At 34.2% G+C, this 18,690-nt stretch overlaps 1 protein-coding gene across 2 annotated transcripts in view; it reads right to left on the bottom strand.

Moving 5' to 3' along the window:
• The window catches only part of LOC121423287 (G-protein coupled receptor GRL101-like), a 29,626-nt gene extending 11,385 nt beyond the window's left edge, over positions 1 to 18,241 (bottom strand). The window contains exons 1-6 of one of the 2 annotated variants that reach the window (XM_041618620.1): positions 18,166 to 18,241; positions 16,298 to 16,425; positions 13,003 to 13,222; positions 4,686 to 4,808; positions 3,611 to 3,721; positions 3,071 to 3,242 (exon numbers count right to left, since the gene is read on the bottom strand). In XM_041618620.1, the coding sequence (XP_041474554.1) occupies positions 3,071 to 3,242; positions 3,611 to 3,721; positions 4,686 to 4,808; positions 13,003 to 13,222; positions 16,298 to 16,425; positions 18,166 to 18,220 (809 nt within the window). In that variant the 5' untranslated portion in view covers positions 18,221 to 18,241. The remainder of the gene's footprint in view (positions 1 to 3,070; positions 3,243 to 3,610; positions 3,722 to 4,685; positions 4,809 to 13,002; positions 13,223 to 16,297; positions 16,426 to 18,165) is intronic. The other variant, XM_041618622.1, reaches the window with a different exon arrangement.
• Positions 18,242 to 18,690: the final 449 nt, after the last annotated feature.

The following is an 18,690-nucleotide window of genomic DNA, read 5'->3' on the forward strand; positions in this document are numbered from 1 at the left end:
GTCACTTGATCAAAAGGATCAATATCAGTCACGTTCATGTATATTTCTCTGAATGTCATACATCCTTTTATCAATATGTCAACGTCACTTCTACAGTCAGCGATTATTTTTTTCTTTAGATTGAATGTTTTATTCAACTGTGTTTCATACCATGCCTCAAATTCTTCCCTTTGCTTACTGCTCATCGACGGTCATAGGCACAACGATCTGGCATTCTACCTACATATTCCTGGTTATTTTTCGTGTTGAAAAAAAATCTTCAATCCTGTTCATTCCAATGTGTCTGGAAAAGCTGAAAGGAGCATCGCGAGAAACTTTAGGAGACTCATGATTTTCTTATCATTCATTATCAATTTAAACTGCAATTGATTTTGCTGACAAAAGTTTTTTTTGAGAAAGTGTGTATCGGAACCTGAAGCATTTTTTATGTGTAATTGCCTTCACATTGAACTTTAGATTTTGACAGAATAAGGATTCAGCAAACTTTTTTTATCAACGTTATCACCATGAAATATACATTCTCTTTGTCGACATACTTCAAAGTCAATGTCAGAGTTTTGGTTCCAACATGAATTACAAACTCTATATGCTATGGACAGATTAAGGACATGTTTGTAGACATCATTTTGCACCGATGATTCATCTTTTTCGTCCTGACGACACTCGAAATCAAAGAAGATGAAAAATAGAGGCTTTGTCTTCTTAGCCCTCCTACACCCTTATCTTTGATTATTCTTCATTGATGTTTAGTTTGATCTATTTATTATATTTCTCTTTTTTAGTTTGATTTTTTAAACTAAACTATGAATAACTGTATCAGGTCTCGCTTTAGATAAATTCTCGAATACATTTTTAGCACATTATAATCACAATACTAAAAAGAAAAATGTACAGATATTGTGTTTGAAGTGAATCTGGTTGTAAAACATTCATAAATATTGTAGTCTTTGATGAGAATCTGATTGTAAAACGCTTATAAATGCTATCTAATGGTTTCGAATTTGTGATAATAAACATGAAAAACCTATCCTGAAAGAGCCGTACTTACTTTCTTCCATTGGAGCAGATGATAGATGAGAGCTACCCAGATGAAGGTTTGATTGATTGATAACGAATTTATTCATTCCAAAATTTTAACAAAGTTACAAAGTAAAGCAAAATATAAAGGTATATATAAGGTATTCCTGTTGTAAGGTAAAAACCCTTTGGATCGAACAGAATATTTAACGAAGAGCGGGAAAGTTCGCAAAAGAGGGTCGCGAATAATAAATAGAGTAAACTAGCTATTAAATGATAGTGGAGTGCACTTGGAGTGACATTCGAATGAATGAATGTAAAGAAGAAAATTCGAGATGGGGTACAGGAAGTATGTATAGTTCAAGACCATTAACAGAGGGTAGCGAATCCATAAGTCTGATGAATAGAGTGAGCTCGCTAATTAAAGAGAGATAAGTGCACATAGGTATCATACCCTATCATATTGACATTCAGTGAGAGTATACAATGATTCGATTTGAGAGTCGGTTTCCTTCATTTAGTGAGAGTAAAAGGTAAGAGATTCATTTTGAGAGTGAAAGGTAAGAGATTCATTCATTCAGTGAGAGTAAAAGGTAATAGTAGTTTCATTCAGTTAGTGAGAGTGAAAAGTAGATTGGTTTTGATAGTAATAGGTAGACAGATAAAAGATAGAAGGTAATAGATTCGTTTTTAACATGTTAAAAGGGGAAGTAATTGATCTAATAGATTCCTCATTCATTTTGTACACAAATATAAATACACAATTTGTATTGACAGTTCGATGAATATTTTATTTCAAAAGATTGAGAGATGATTCCTCATAGACCCTGTAATTAAGACCTAAAAACGTACAAAAAGTCTATGGTAATTTGAAAAGTGCTGAATGAATAATTATTTTAACGGAATTGATAAATTGAAATGATTAAGAAATACCTAGGTGCTAGATATAATTGTTGAGTTATTGTTGATAATATTTTCATTACACATGCTGGGTTAATACATCAAAGCATAAAACTGATTAAGTTTTATAATGTTTGATAATGTTTGATATCCAATAGATATTATTTGTCAAAAATTAATGAGAACAATAAACACAGAACAGCAGCAGAAATATCTCGTCATAAATGTTATTAATGCGCGATAACTCAGTCGGTAGAGCGGTGGATTCGTATTCCGGTGACCCGGGTTCGATTCCCATTTGGTGCGCTCGTGCCCTTTGGTAAGGCATTAATCCTCAGTACCTGGTCCTTCGGAGAGGACCTTAAGCCGTCGGTCCTCTGGTTGCTTGCTTACAAGCATTCATGCTTTCTTAGCGGTCAGGTAAAAAAAAACACCACCAATTTATCTCTGGCATTCGGGAATTTAGAAATATTTATCTATATAGGCGGAATGAATCCTATAAACGCAGTAAAACAAAAATAGCACACTCTTTAAGCCTGTCACTCTAACAATAAGTTGTTTAAAATTTTCAAACTTGTTTAAAAAGTTTAAACATTCGTTTGAAAAGCTTAAACAACGTGCTTAAAATTGTAAGCAGCGTTTTTACAGTGTACATTGCAGCAAATGCATCGAAAATGCAAGTCGGATCAATGAAGTTTGTCAAGGATCGGTGAATCAGTTTCGTTCGACGTTGACGATTTTTTTTCCCTCGCAAATTCGTCATTTTGTCCGGAGTCAAGGACGAAACTGCTGTTTCGATTCACCGACCGTCGACAAAGCGTCACTTTCATGAAGGGCATCTGACAATAGATTATCTACGTTCCAGATAGCGTCTGGGTAGTCGTTGCGAAAGAGTAATAACAATATAACACAAATGAACAGTTCTATATTTGAAGGAATCAAAGAACATCTGAAGATAGTGTAAGTATATGTTATATTAAAACACAACTTTCCTCCGTTGATTCGAGAGTACTTTATTACACAAAAATCATTGATGACATAGGTTTTAATGATTTCACAATCCTACTGCAAATAATAATCAAACGCATCCTAGAATGAATAAAAAATGTTACGCTTTGCAATCTGACAGGAAGCACAGACGGTATGTACTCACAGCAATGTAGCCTTTGGTGCAACATTCTGCAAGGGTTGTCCGCTCCATTGTTCTGATGCATTCACCCAGTATGGGGCCCACTCAGGCCCAGTGCAGGCTGATGGTACTGGTCCATGCCGATCGTTGTATGGGGACTCACCACACGAATAACCATCAGGACATTTCGTTGTGTCTATAATTATCATGAAAGAAATCGGAACCAACCTCGCTATCAAACATGCTTTTTGTGGATTTCCATTTTCCAACACATCATTCATTTTAATATCAGAGCTATTCAATGAATACATTAGCCTTCGTTTTGAGCTGCGAACATTGGTAATTAGAAACAAGAATCAATTATAGATCACTCGATATGCGCGGAATATGCGTGCATATTAAATAAAGCAATTAGCACAAGGGTTTTAAACTATCCCCCCCCAAAAAAAATGTTATTCAATTTCTATCTCTTTCTCATTCTCGACATTACTTTTTCTTCTTCTACCTCCTTCTCGTCTTGTGAAAACCTTATTATTGCAAAAAAAATCTCTTTCGTTTTCTTACCACATTGTTCTTCATCATCGGCCAATGGGCAGTCACTCCAACCATCGCATTGCCTACTGCCTAAAAGACAAATATCACTTCCGCGGCACAGAAAAGATTCTGAGTCACAAGCTTCACAAAATGAAATTAAATTTGCGTCACAAACATTTTGAAAATGTATGATTAATAGATGAATATTTCATTCGGTTGTAATAGCACTGAAGCACTTGTTGGCCATTACATGAGATGATTGAGGTCCAATTAACTCTGAACTAATTTACTCGTTAACTGAAGTGTTTTATAACATGTTAAACACAGACCCCTGGTGTGAAATTCAGATAATTATAGGAATCTCAGCAGGACCTTAACATAATTCACAATGAAAAGTGCACACAATACATTATGCGACGATATAGGTACGTTGCTGTGTCACTTCATGAATCTTCCTTTGTTTGGAACGTCCTAAAGCATCTGGTTTGACATTACAAGAAAAATATGTATGTTATGAAAATAAGTAGCAGATAATATAATGCTTCGATACATCTCCATGGATAAAACGTGAAACGATCTTTGAACATATATTTCTCTTCCATTTCCCGAGTCCCGTAACACAAAGGTTAGCGATTAATCGATGACTTTTAACTAAGAACATTTCTAATTCGTCAGTCCACTGAGCATCTCGACAGGCCATTACATTTAGCGATTCGATTGATCACTAACTTTTGTGTTACTTGGCCCTGAATCTATTTGAACAACAACAAAGTTTAAAGAATCCTTCACTGAATTAGATTGATTAATAATAAGAACATGTGAATTTCGATGCTCAAACATTTAAAGTCCGAAGTATCTTGCTGGCCACTGCAGTTTTTAATTATTTGTTGTTGCTTATGTCTATGTAAGTGCTTCTAAAAAGTTATGTAGCACCCTGAATTATGTCTACTATCTATCTCTATCTATTACCATTATGTAATTGTCACAATTTGTAATTCTATCATTTATTTGTGTGTGTTTTTTTTATATGCGTTATGATTACTGTGATTCATTTATCGAAATTATCAATAAATTAATGCAGAAACACCTGCTAAATAAGAATTACCTCCACAGTTGACTTCGTCTGAAAAATCGTGGCAGTCGATGGCTCCATCGCAACGAGCCTCTTTGCGGATGAGCTCAAACCCTGAATGGCATTCAAATGCATTCTCAGTGAGATAGTCTGTGACTGTAACAATAAAAATACATTATTTTTTCATGTGCATTTTTACAATGTATATTGTATATATTTAGTTATCATACTGTATTGTTGAATATAATTAGCAGCTATTAATTACAGCCTAAGATTTCAATTTCTAGGAATAAAAACATACTTGTTCTCATGTTAGATCTTTTGGTTTAGGATAGGTATGTTGCAATGTTTTGTTAATCTTTCATTTAGTATTTATGCATTTTATTCTAAGTATACGTGTATTAGACTTCATTACCTCCTTTGTAAAGCGCATAGAGATTCTGTAGAATATTATGCGCTATATAAGCATCTACTATTATTATCATTATTATTAATAAAAAATAGAGGAAAAAGGTAATGACTAAGAAATAATGTTTTGACATGCTTCGAAGTAAACACATCTCATCCTCGGCCTGAATATGAATTTGTCGGCTTGCTTTATTAAAGGGGAATGAAACTTTTGGAACAAATAGGCTTGTGTAGAAATAGTAGACCGGCCAAACCTCAAAAAGTGCTCTAGATAAGGATTCGACGGCAAAATTTGTTAATGCTTGGCATCCCAGCTAATAGTCTTGCAAAAATACCCAGGAATAGCGTACGGCCGGATGCCAAGCGCAATTTTGCGTGAAAGTGTCATTTTTAGCGTAAAATCTGAAAGACTGTCGAAAATCACGCATTTTGATATTTTGACGGATTATCATCATATTTTTGATTATCTTTGATATGAAATTATTTTTATTCAAAATTTCAAATTAGAAGTCTACTTAATATGCATTTCAAATTTGAATATTACACACACTTATATGGCACAGGGAAACATAAAACCGCGATTTCCTCGAAATAAAAATTTGTGAAAACTATCAATAGTTTGAAGTTTTTTTACGCAACATAAATTCTTCGATTTAAATGCGTTTATCCATCGAATGTATAGTAAATGTCCTAGTGCCACAAATATTAAAAGAATTTTCAAGTAAGATGGTAGATATCTCATTTTATGTTATCCGAAAGGAGACAATGTGCATTTTACCAGGTGCGCATTTTGAAAGAAAAATTGAAAATACCGTACATTATGTACATAATTACATGTATAAGTACATACTAAAGCGAGTTTTTATTTACATGTATAAGTCCATAATAAAGCGAGTTTTTAATTGGATAGCACAATTTGTCAATTCCTTGCATCCCATCCAGAAGTCTTGCGGAAATACTGAGGAATAGCGTACGGGCGGATGCCAAGTGGACTTTTGCGTGAAAGTATCATTTTTAGCGTAAAATCTGAAAGACTGTCGAAAATCACGCTTTTCGATATTTTGACGGATTATCATCATATTTTTGATTATCTTTGATATGGAATTGTTTTTATTCAGAGTTTCAAATCATAAGTCTACTAAATATGCATTTCAAATTTGAATATTACACACACTTATATGGCACAGGGAAACATAAAACCGCGATTTCCTCGAAATAAAAATTTGTGAAAACTATCAATAGTTTGAAGTTTTTTTACGCAACATAAATTCTTCGATTTAAATGCGTTTATCCATCGAATGTATAGTAAATGTCCTAGTGCCACAAATATTAAAAGAATTTTCAAGTAAGATGGTAGATATCTCATTTTATGTTATCCGAAAGGAGACAATGTGCATTTTACCAGGTGCGCATTTTGAAAGAAAAATTGAAAATACCGTACATTATGTACATAATTACATGTATAAGTACATACTAAAGCGAGTTTTTATTTACATGTATAAGTCCATAATAAAGCGAGTTTTTAATTGGATAGCACAATTTGTCAATTCCTTGCATCCCATCCAGAAGTCTTGCGGAAATACTGAGGAATAGCGTACGGGCGGATGCCAAGTGGACTTTTGCGTGAAAGTATCATTTTTAGCGTAAAATCTGAAAGACTGTCGAAAATCACGCTTTTCGATATTTTGACGGATTATCGTCATATTTTTGATTATCTTTGATATGGAATTGTTTTTATTCAGAGTTTCAAATCATAAGTTTACTAAATATGCATTTCAAATTTGAATATTACACACACATATATGGCAATATGAAATATAAAATCGTGATTTACTCAAAATAAAGGTTTGTAAAAATTATTAATGGTATAATGTTTGTGTTCCGCATCTCAATTTCGTCAAGATTTAGTGCTAACCGAATAAATACTTAATAATTGTTGTCATGTCACATATAGTGAAAACAAATACTGAAATAAGATGCAAGATATATATCATTTTATGTTATATATGCGAAATATAACAATGCACATTATTTTATCAGATGCGCATTTCTGATAAAAAAATAAACAGCGCACAATATTACATCAATATTGCACATATTATCTTATATCAGTGCGATACTCGTCATGATATTATATAGGATTATGTTTGCTTTTGGAGAGTTCGATCTTCTTGCTATTTCCACGAATGAATTTGTGCTGAACTTAAATCTACCTGTGGCGATATTCAGAAATAGGTCTGATATTTAATTTGCCGTAACCATGGTAGCATTAATTTTACAGGATTATCTATATCCAAAATCATAGAAAACATACATGTATGAATAAAGCGATTGAATTAGCATTTTTAAACCACTCTGTCAATCTACATTTTACTTCAGTTATTTGATTATCAAAGTACATTAAAAAAATGGCCGTTGCACGGCAGTACCTATGTTTTGTCTCGCCGGCATAGCAGAGCAGGACTAAAGGGGCCACTTCTCCGGTGGAGGTGACGGTAGTTTTGAAATAACAGCGTCATATCAACCTTGTAATCTTAACCAAAGTTACATTTTTCAAAATTTCATTATAACTTTGAACGTATAGAAAAAAATAATGACACTTTAATTTTAATGACACTTTAATATTCATGTATTACTGATCGTCTTGCACAAGTTTTAGATCACATGATTAAGTTCAAAAGTCATTTAGAGTCACTGAACTTTGGCCATATGGGTGTATTTTTTTAAATGTCATAACTTCTTATTTTTATTGATCTAGTTAAAGATTACACTTAAACATAAGGGTATTTAAGCATCATCGATCATTTTGCACAAATTTCAGTTCACATGATCAAGGTCATACGTTATTTTGGTTCGATGAGCTATGGATGGCGTTTTTTGAATTATTAATTTCAGTTGTTTCCAATGTCCTGCTGCTATAATTATTATGTTAAAATATGAATAATAAATGTTATTTGGTCTTTTGCATTGCAAATTATAATTTTCATTCAATTAATTTTACTTCATCAAAGTTTTTGCATTTGCTATTATCACAGGTCCATGTTGATATATATCCTGGTCTAAGACGGGGGCCGGACAGCCCGACCCTGGGCAGCCCTGGATATACCAATGCCCTTTTGGGAAATGCAGTTGTACGACCATCTATATATTACAATATATGCGCTGGACGCTGGTCATTAGCCTTTAGATTTGTTTGTCATAATGGTCGTGCGACGGCATTTCCCAAAATGGCAATACACCGTGATGAAATGCGCTTTAAGATTTGAAATGTGAACTTTTAAAGTGAACTTTAAAGGACAAGTCCACCCCAACATAAAATTGATTTGATTGAAAAGAGAAAAAAAATCCAAAAAAGGAATTCACTAAAAAATTGACAGAGTGGTTTAAAAATGCTAATTCAATCGCTTTATTCACACATGTATGTTTTCTATGATTTTGGATATAGATATTCCTGTAAAATTAATGCTACCATGGTAACGGCAAATTAAATATCAGACTTATTTCTGAATATCACCACAGGTAGATTTAAGTTCAGCACCAATTCATTCGTGGAAATAGCAAGAAGATCGAACTCTACAAAAGCAAACATAATCCTGTATAATATCATGACGAGTATCGCACTGATATAAGATATGTGCAATATCGATGTAATGTTGTGCGCTGTTTATTTTTTTATCAGAAATGCGCATCTGATAAAATAATGTGCGTTGTTATATTTCGCATATATAACATAAAATGATATATATCTTGCATCTTATTTCAGTATTTGTTTTCACTATATGTGACATGACAACAATTATTAAGTATTTATTCGGTTAGCACTAAATCTTGACGAAATTGAGATGCGGAACACAAACATTATACCATTAATAATTTTTACAAACCTTTATTTTGAGTAAATCACGATTTTATATTTCATATTGCCATATATGTGTGTGTAATATTCAAATTTGAAATGCATATTTAGTAGACTTATGATTTGAAACTCTGAATAAAAACAATTCCATATCAAAGATAATCAAAAATATGATGATAATCCGTCAAAATATCGAAAAGCGTGATTTTCGACAGTCTTTCAGATTTTACGCTAAAAATGATACTTTCACGCAAAAGTCCACTTGGCATCCGCCCGTACGCTATTCCTCAGTATTTCCGCAAGACTTCTGGATGGGATGCAAGGAATGGACAAATTGTGCTATCCAATTAAAAACTCGCTTTATTATGGACTTATACATGTAAATAAAAACTCGCTTTAGTATGTACTTATACATGTAATTATGTACATAATGTACGGTATTTTCAATTTTTCTTTCAAAATGCGCACCTGGTAAAATGCACATTGTCTCCTTTCGGATAATATAAAATGAGATATCTACCATCTTACTTGAAAATTCTTTTAATATTTGTGGCACTAGGACATTTACTATACATTCGATGGATAAACGCATTAAAATCGAAGAATTTATGTTGCGTAAAAAAACTTCAAACTATTGATAGTTTTCACAAACTTTTATTTCGAGGAAATCGCGGTTTTATGTTTCCCTGTGCCATATAAGTGTGTGTAATATTCAAATTTGAAATGCATATTAAGTAGACTTATAATTTGAAATTCTGAATAAAAATAATTTCATATCAAAGATAATCAAAAATATTATGATAATCCGTCAAAATATCAAAATGCGTGATTTTCGACAGTCTTTCAGATTTTACGCTAAAAATGACACTTTCACGCAAAATTGCGCTTGGCATCCGGCCGTACGCTATTCCTGGGTATTTTTGCAAAACTATTAGCTGGGATGCCAAGCATTAGCAAGCATTAACAAATTTTGCCGTCCAAAGTATAAAAAATGGTTTTGGCCGGTCTACTAAAACAGAAAAATCAAAGAATAAAGAAAGTTTGAGAAAAATCGGACAAATAATGAGAAAGTTATGAGCATTTGAATATTGCAATCACTAATGCTATGGAGATCCTCCCATTGGCAGTGCGACAAGGATGTGTGATGTCACTGATGAACAACTTTCCCTTTGGTGGACTATAAGATACCCTCAAAATGTCTCTTTTTGCTTTTTCTTATGATGATACAAACTCTTTATCCATGATGTATTCTTAAAAAAAAGTATTACATGCCCTCATGTAGAAAGAACATTATGATCTATGGATAGATGTGATAAAAGAGGCAATTCAAGTGAAATATATACTAAAGTAATGGGAGAGTTGTTCACAAGTGACATCACACATCTTTGTCGCATTGCCAATTTGCTATCTCCATAGCATTAGTGATCGCAATATTCAAATGCTCATAACTTTCTCATTATTTGTCCGATTTTTCTCAAACTTTCTTTGTTCTTATTCTTTGATTTTTCTGTTTTCACACAAGCTATCTTGTTCCAATGGTTTCATTTTCCTTTAAGGATAAACACCTGGGGGTATTCTGAAAAGTCTCATAAGTTTCCTCATAACTTTACCCATTAATGGAGTGCTAATAGACCTCCAAACTCGTATTCTGAAAACTCTATTAGCGCTCAGTTAACTACCTTTAAGCCACTCCCATGCAGAGTCAAATTTGCCAATCAAATGCCCTCTTACAACGGAAAATTTAGTTAGCGCTCAGTGTCTCTTCACTTTGCTGGCTTGCAGCGCAGCGCCCAGCTGCTTGCAGGTGCACTGCGGCCACGATCTTCATACAAAGAATTTTTGCTGAAAAATAATGCTAAAAGTTTTTGCATCAAGGATTAGACTTCGTTATGTTGTTTAAGCTAACTGTTGCCTTGTCCCTTTTTCTCTCACTTTTCCTGTACCTTTGTTGTTTTTCTTTTCTTTTTTGCTGATTTGAATAAAAAGATTTTAAATATTGGACAAGCATAGTGAAACCAAACTTTTATTAAAATCGGATGTACAAAAATTATGACATTTTAAAGATGGGGAAAACGATGGCATCTCTCACTCACAATTCTTTTTTTTTTTTTTGGGGGGGTAGGGTATTTTGTTCCACGAGCGAATATTCATTTAAATACTTAAGGTGTCTATTTTTATTTTTCATTGTCAAAAACAAAGTCTGATTCATCTTTGAACATTGCTGCACCTACCGTGATTTGACAATCTTAATAAACTGTCAAAATAATATGTGTGTTGCAAAAATAAAATACTGTATGATGCTAATAATAAAAGAAAATATAGAAAAATAATAGTCACATTTCCCCTATGAACACAATTTCTGTTTCCTTTTTCCCTCTTTTATAATTTCTTTATTACCAAATTACCTGTTCCTTATTTTAGGCCTATATACTTATTTCTATAAAACCTTCTTTCCCTTTACTCTATTGCCTTTTGAGACCTTTCTCCTTTCTTCCTTCCACCTAATTTTGGTCATAGTAGTAAACCATTTTGATGATGATTATGAGAAATGAAAGCCAAATTTGGCAAGAGATGATGAGACTTAATGGACATCTTATCACCATTATCTTTCCCCATTGGAAAGTCCGCTAATTGAGCGCTATGAGACTTTTCAAAATACCCAAAAATCTCGTAACTACCAATTAAGTCTTCGCGCGGTCATAACGCGTACTTTTGGAATAAATATCATGGGAATAATATATAAATATACCAGTAAGTATAGCGGGAATTATTCATCCGAGGTTGGACTGGCATTAGTGATTATGCCAGTACAACCGAGGATGAATAATTCCCTCTATACTTTATAGGCCTGGTATATTTGTTTTATATCCTACTTTAATAAGTTATAGAAATAGATCTTGATAATCTAGTTCTTGTACTCTTAGATCATCCTTTTTTTAATCTGAATCAAACCAGAAAAATTTAAACTTTTTAAACAGAATATACAAACAGAGAAATATCTATTAACTGTAAAAATTCAGAAAATACGGAAAAACATCTGTCGATTTAGAATAAGTTCCCATAATTTACCCATTGAAACTGGAAGACATAGACGTCCAAATAAAATACCCTCACATTTGAGAACATGCAATAATTGTAATTCAGGAAGGGTTGGGGATGAGTATCACACGATAATAGAATGTAATGTACACACAACTGAAAGGGTGGTGTTTTTTGACAAAATATTATATATTATTAAATATTATAAATAAAAGGGGTGAGTTTTAACATCAAGTACATTTTTCTTTTTAAATTTCATTCAAGCTATCTAAAATCCACCAAAGCCACCATTACCAAAGATATATCTCTAACGTCATACATTTATTTACTCTCTGATTTGTATTCGATAATTAGATAACTTATATATATATTGTATTATGCTACACCTTCTTTATGTTAAATTTCAATTTGTCATTTCTCTTTGTATATAGATGTATATCTTTATAATAATTAGAAATCTATGTATTGATGTAATACTGATTTACACGACATACAGTTATGAATGTTTTTGTTTATGTTACCATTGTATATATTTTCAAACAAAATATTCATGCCATGTGAATGAAGTTTGTCAATAAATTCAATCAAAAAAAATTCAAACCAGCTGCGCTGACTGACCTACTTTTCCTGAAGGGCTTAGCTACGCGCTCAGTGCGCGTATTAGTGCTTGCGCCATCATGATCTGTGACGTCAATGATGGAATAATCGACTATTCCATCCTTGACGTCACGGAATAGCACTTTTTCTTCGGTGGGCGTTTCATTTTCGACATCATCGCAAAATAGTGAGAATATGTTTGATCACAATATGCTATTTAAACCAATCAGCATACAGGATTTAATTTATGTAGGATATAAATGTCATTGTCATTGCCAAACCTGCCAAATAAGGAAAGGGGCTTTAAGTGACTTTTCACAATACCGAAATGCTAATTGACCGCTAATTGAGCTTTCACAGAATACCGTCCCTGTTTTCTAATAATTTCAGCAGTTCGTAATATAGACTTTTTTTTGGAGAAAAGATGGATGTATATTCTTCTTAACGTACCATTCGCATCGTAAAATCGGAAATCCAATGAAAAGCCGCCTTGCTGTTGGACAAGATCACTGCAAAAGGAGATGGTGACGATTCCGCCCGGTAGACGAATCGACATCATATTTCCACTAACTATTGGGATGTGTGTTAGATTGGTACCAGGAGCAGAGTGGGTTAACGTCAGAGTGTCCCAAGGGTGCTCGATGTCCAGGTAGTTTATGAAAACAATCATCTGAGAAATTTTCGGGAGAATTTGAAGTAAAGGATCAATAATCCAGTTCACAGTGACCCCATGGGCAAGTCTGTACAAATCACCTTTCCTCTCTTTCATTAGGTTAGGCAAATAACAAAGCAAGGCTTTACGTAAACATTTCTGATATAACAGAATGCAGAAATTTCAAAGATCATGTAACTAGAATATCACATCATATGTCAATTTCTACTTCAAATGCAGAGCATGCTGATCTTAGCTGTACTTGGCTTACCGAAAAACACCAGTCGCTAAAGGAAGCATTGTTGTTTTCAAATGGATCTAATGAAAAATGGAATTTCAGTCCGATATACTGGCCTTAAAAAGGACATTTGGAGCAGCCATTCTCAATAGACCAGTTCGTAGTTACTTCATGGGCAATTTTGATCAAATGACCTTTCATTTCTTTCATCATGATAGGCAGATTTCAAAGCAAGATATTAAGTAAGCTTGCCTTACATAGCAGGATGAAGAAATTGAATAGACCAGGTGACTAGAATAGCACACAAACGAACACTTAATGAAGGTATTTGTTGCATTCCTACTTTGAATGCATATCTTAGCATGTTGCACAATGTACTTGACAAACTGTGAAATACCAGTCGTTCGTGGAAGCATTGTTGTTTTTTTGTGGATGTAAATGAAAACGACAATTCAAAAGAATATATGAATAATCAAGACATCAAAGTTGGTGCTTATCTCATTAGATTTTAAAGCACCATGTCACTTTAGTACAAATGACCTTCTTCTGATCATGCGTAGAATCTTTTGATCATGGGCAGAAAGGAACTACGAACTGGCTTATTACTTTTGTTGAAGTTCAATATTACTCCACTATCCAATACACGAACGAACAAGCAAAGTATAGACCAGTTCGTAGTTACTTTATGGACAATTTTGGTCAAAATGACCTTTCATTTCTTAGTCAGCAGAATTCAAAGAAAGATATTACGTAAGGATGCCTTACATAGCAGGATGAAGAAATTGAATAGACCTGGGGGCGTGTCATCAAAATTTTCATCCGACAAGTTGTCAGATCTGACAACTTTCCTGGATTCTGATTGCTTGAGAAGCACTGTTACGATAGTAACTGTCGGATAAAACAGGACTTGTCGGATGAAACGTCTGACAAGTCCTTTCATGAAACGCTCCCCAGGTGATTAGAATAGCAAACCATTGAACACTCTATGAAGGTATTTGTGCATTTCTACTTTGATTCATAGCATGTTGTGCAATGTACTTGGCAAACTGTGAAATACCAGTCGTTCGTGGACGCAATGTTTTTTTTGTGGATGTAAATTAAAAAAAACACAATTTAAAAGAATATAGGGCCTATGAAGCGAGACATCAAAGTTTGTGCTTATCTCATTAAATTTTAAAGCACCATGTAATTTTAGTACAAATGACCTTCCTCTGATCATGCGCATAATTCTCTGATCATGCGATGAGTGGAACTACGAAGTTGCTTATTGCGGGGGGGGGGGGTGGGCGGCCCCCTGCAGTTTTGGTATACGAAACATTGTAAATGGCCAAGAGGGACTCTAATTTATACCAAAAGAAGTAATACAATTAATTGCCAACTTACTACAAAGTTTATTGTTAAAAATGATTAGCGACTTGCTCAAATGAATATTTGTTGTTCTGATTCTGCATATAGGCCATTTGTTTTTTATTGGGTTCACGTCTGAAAAGAAAACTAGTCATGCGGGCTCAATGGTAGCGCGTCATGAACGGGAGGTCGTGGGTTCAGTCTCCGGCCAAGTCATACCAAAAGACTGATGGGACCTTCCGCCGGTTACATTTCGTAATTCCGAAGGTTCGTAATTCCGGAACATGTAAATTGCCTATACCTAGATGATCGTTAATCCGAAAACGTAAAAGGGTTCGTTAATCCGAACATTTGTGGCGTTATTCCGAAGGTTCGTTAATCCGAAAACGAAATAAGGTTCGATACTCCGAAGGTTCGTTAATCCGAAAACTAAATAAGGTTCGTTAATTATTTCGTTTTCGGACTAACGAATCTTCGGAATTACGAACCTCATTTCGTTTTCGGACTAACAAACCTTTAGAATTACGAACCATCGGAAATACGAACCTTCGGAATAACGAACCTTCGAAATTACGAATTTATGCGCCTCATTTACCTTCTGCCCTCCTGCTTGGCGACAAGCATTCAGGGGCAGCGGAACCTGGGGAGGGAGGGCTGGGTGGGTTTCAGCCCCGCCCCCTATTATTTTTTTCCAAAACCGTGTACAAAAGCGTGAGAATTATATCCTGATTGTAATTCTTTGCATGACCCCCCCCCTCCCACTTTCAAAAATGTTCCGCGGCCCCTGAGGCAGGGACTGCTGGTATAACATTTTCCTGAATGGAATGGTTACTTGGGTAAATAAAATCTTATTATCATGAATCCTACATACTAAAGGTATTGTTCACAATATATATGTTCACAAATGTACATAGAAGTCGTATCAGTCGTACATGAATACACAAAGCATTCAAATTCAAATAAACGTTTGAACAGAATAAATAAAAAGAAGAACGCCTTCGATCTTCCATATTAGGGGCTATCGAGTGCGAAGTCAGACAAATCTAATAAAATCAATTAACATTTAAGTTTCAAATAAAGCCGAGTTTTTGTTTTCCGTATGTAATAAAATGATCAAACTCAATCCCAGGTTATTAGTAAATCAAACTTTGATTTTGCCATATTTTCCCTTTTTCATAACGGCTCCCAACGCGCCACTCAGCAAGGCTCAGTAGGCCGCCATTTGAAAATCCCTGATTAAGAGAATTATTTGAATAAAGTCACAAACACGACAAGTATGTACAAGGGTGTCGAACATGATTGGGGCGGGTGACCGACCAAAATTAGTTCTCTGAGAGGGCTTTTTTGTCGGGGGGAGGGGCTAGTGTCGCGACACTAGTCCTCAGTGGACTGTCAAAAAAATGTGATTCACACTGGTGAAATTTAGCAGTGTGGAGGTGAATTCACAATGTGTTCCACACTGTGAACACACTTTTGAACACTAAGTTATTTCTAGCAGGGATTATTACCCTCTGATCAACGTCGGTTTCTATCTGCCATTGCCGCTGGGTGTCTGCTGGATATTGCCAAGGGAACTCCGGAGATACTATGGAAGTAATATAAGTGTCAGCAAATCCAAATCCATTAATCCGCGTCCCTAGAAAATAATCCGCAAAAATAATGAACAAATCTTCACATTTGCATTTCACAGATCATCCATCATGTTCGATGTCTTGCAATGATTTCATGATGGTTAGACAATATGTAATGTAACAAGCGAAATGGCTATCTTTTTCTAAACTAACAAAGAAGTTATTTGTCTCGGCTCGAAAAATCTACACACACGATCCTCCCCACATTAATTATGCAAATTGGTTGTTTTATACTTTTTAGAATAAATAAATAACGACCAAAATCTGTCACAACGAGGGATCAAGCCGATGGAGCTCCAAAAATTAAGACACATTTCAGTATGCCGTTGCCAACGAGAATTTCGCTCTGAAGTGTACTACAAAGAATCATGGATCTTTTTTCCACGATATGCATGTAGTGTTAGTAGTAAGATTTTTTTTTTTACAATTATTATATATATGTATTATTCTTATCATTTCGTTCTTATTATGAACGAAACCTGAAAACAGCTTTTAGGAAAAACAAATGAAAAAGCTTTAAAATTTCCTTCTCTGACAACTATCAACTCAAATAAATAAATGAAAAAATATATATTTGGGGCCATTTATTTTTTTCTCTGGTTTCTCCCCTTATACAAAATGGCAACATATAAAATGTGACGACACCAAATGAAATCAAACTATATACAAAAAGATTAGTTAAAAAGTAGACCAGTCGTAGATGTTTGATTCACTGAAAAGATTCAAGATTTATTAAAAACATGTGATCGCATCTTAAAAGCTGAATAGACAAATGTTTTACTATTAAAAAAAATTGAAATTAACCAATAAACAATATAAGAAAAGATATCAGGAAAGTACATTAACAATAACAATATAAATCCAAAATATTACGGTATAATAAAGATAATAGTGGTAATGTGAGATATTTGAAAAGCTATGAGAAGATGCACTTTACTAAAAATTTGAAAGACGGACTGAAAAGATTGAGCGGAACATCAATATGAAATTATAAAGATACCATGTGTTAAAAAATGAGTTAAAGGAAAGTAGTTTTAACCTGTATTTAGTAAATTGAGTGTTAGCTGTCGAAAAAAGTAAAATCAGTTAACTGGCGAGTGTGAGAGTAACTTAGGAAGATAAATCACAAGAATTCAAACGTGAATATAGTTGATTTTCGGGTAGGCATTTTTTGTGTGAAAAAATAAGAAAACGTAGAAAATCTGGGGGAAAAATGACTAAGGAAATTTTTGGTGCTCGTTAAATGACCCCCCCCAAAAAAAGAGAAGAAATATAAGTTTCAAATTTTAAATATGTTGAGCAGCAAATTTTTTTTACAAGAGATTGGTAAACTCTCAAAATTGCCAGTTATTATCAGGAATTGAGCTACTTTTCTTAGAATCCTTACCTCTTTCCTCTTTTCTTCCAAGTTGGTATATAAACACTATAGGTAGATGAATGTTTTATGGAAATTTTGACAATCAATACCTTCATTTAATTAAATGTAAAAAAAGGGCACATTAAACAGTTTATTTTTTTTATAAAAAAATATGATTGTGTCATGGATACAATTTAGCAGTTATCCAAACCAAAACCACTTTAAATATGCGCCCATTTCCGATGACCAAAGATACAAGACAGTGATCAGAACTTATAGATGAGAGTAACTAACGCGATATCCCTATCCGGGCATCTTTATCAAGGCTAGAAGTATGAACCAAACATCGAATCACAAGATCAAAGAGCAATGTCCATCATTTACTCACCACATAAAGCAAGGACAACGAAACAAGCACCAAACAGCTGCACCGAAAGCTTCATGATGAAACTGTCAGAACCCGCCTCGCCGCGATTACTATTTAAACGAACTTCATACATCAAATTAAAAAAAGGGGTATGTCACGTGATCAAGTCAAGTGAAACCGCATGTTAACAATTGTGACGTATTGTATATGATGTAACGATCCGTATACGAGTGAACGGGACAGTAGGAACTTTCGCACCGCAATGCTGAACGATTTCAAGACCATAGTAAATGTATTGAAGATGTAAGCCAAATCACAATTAAAAGCTGGGAGATCTTTGCCGATGACTGATGAAACCAAAAAGCAGTTTCGCCCTAAGTTTCGGAGCTGACAAAAAGTGGAAAAATGTGTCGTTTATCCAGTGAGAGTCCTGGACGAGATTGCCGTTTGTCTCACCAGTTTTCGACAAAGAACTCTTGGTTGCCCTTTGCCATGAAGGGCATTTGGCAATATGTTTACTCTGTTCCTTAAAACGTTTTGCGTCGC

Source organism: Lytechinus variegatus, chromosome 10 (genome assembly GCF_018143015.1).
Source record: "Lytechinus variegatus isolate NC3 chromosome 10, Lvar_3.0, whole genome shotgun sequence".
In the NCBI taxonomy this organism is placed as follows: domain Eukaryota; kingdom Metazoa; phylum Echinodermata; class Echinoidea; order Temnopleuroida; family Toxopneustidae; genus Lytechinus; species Lytechinus variegatus.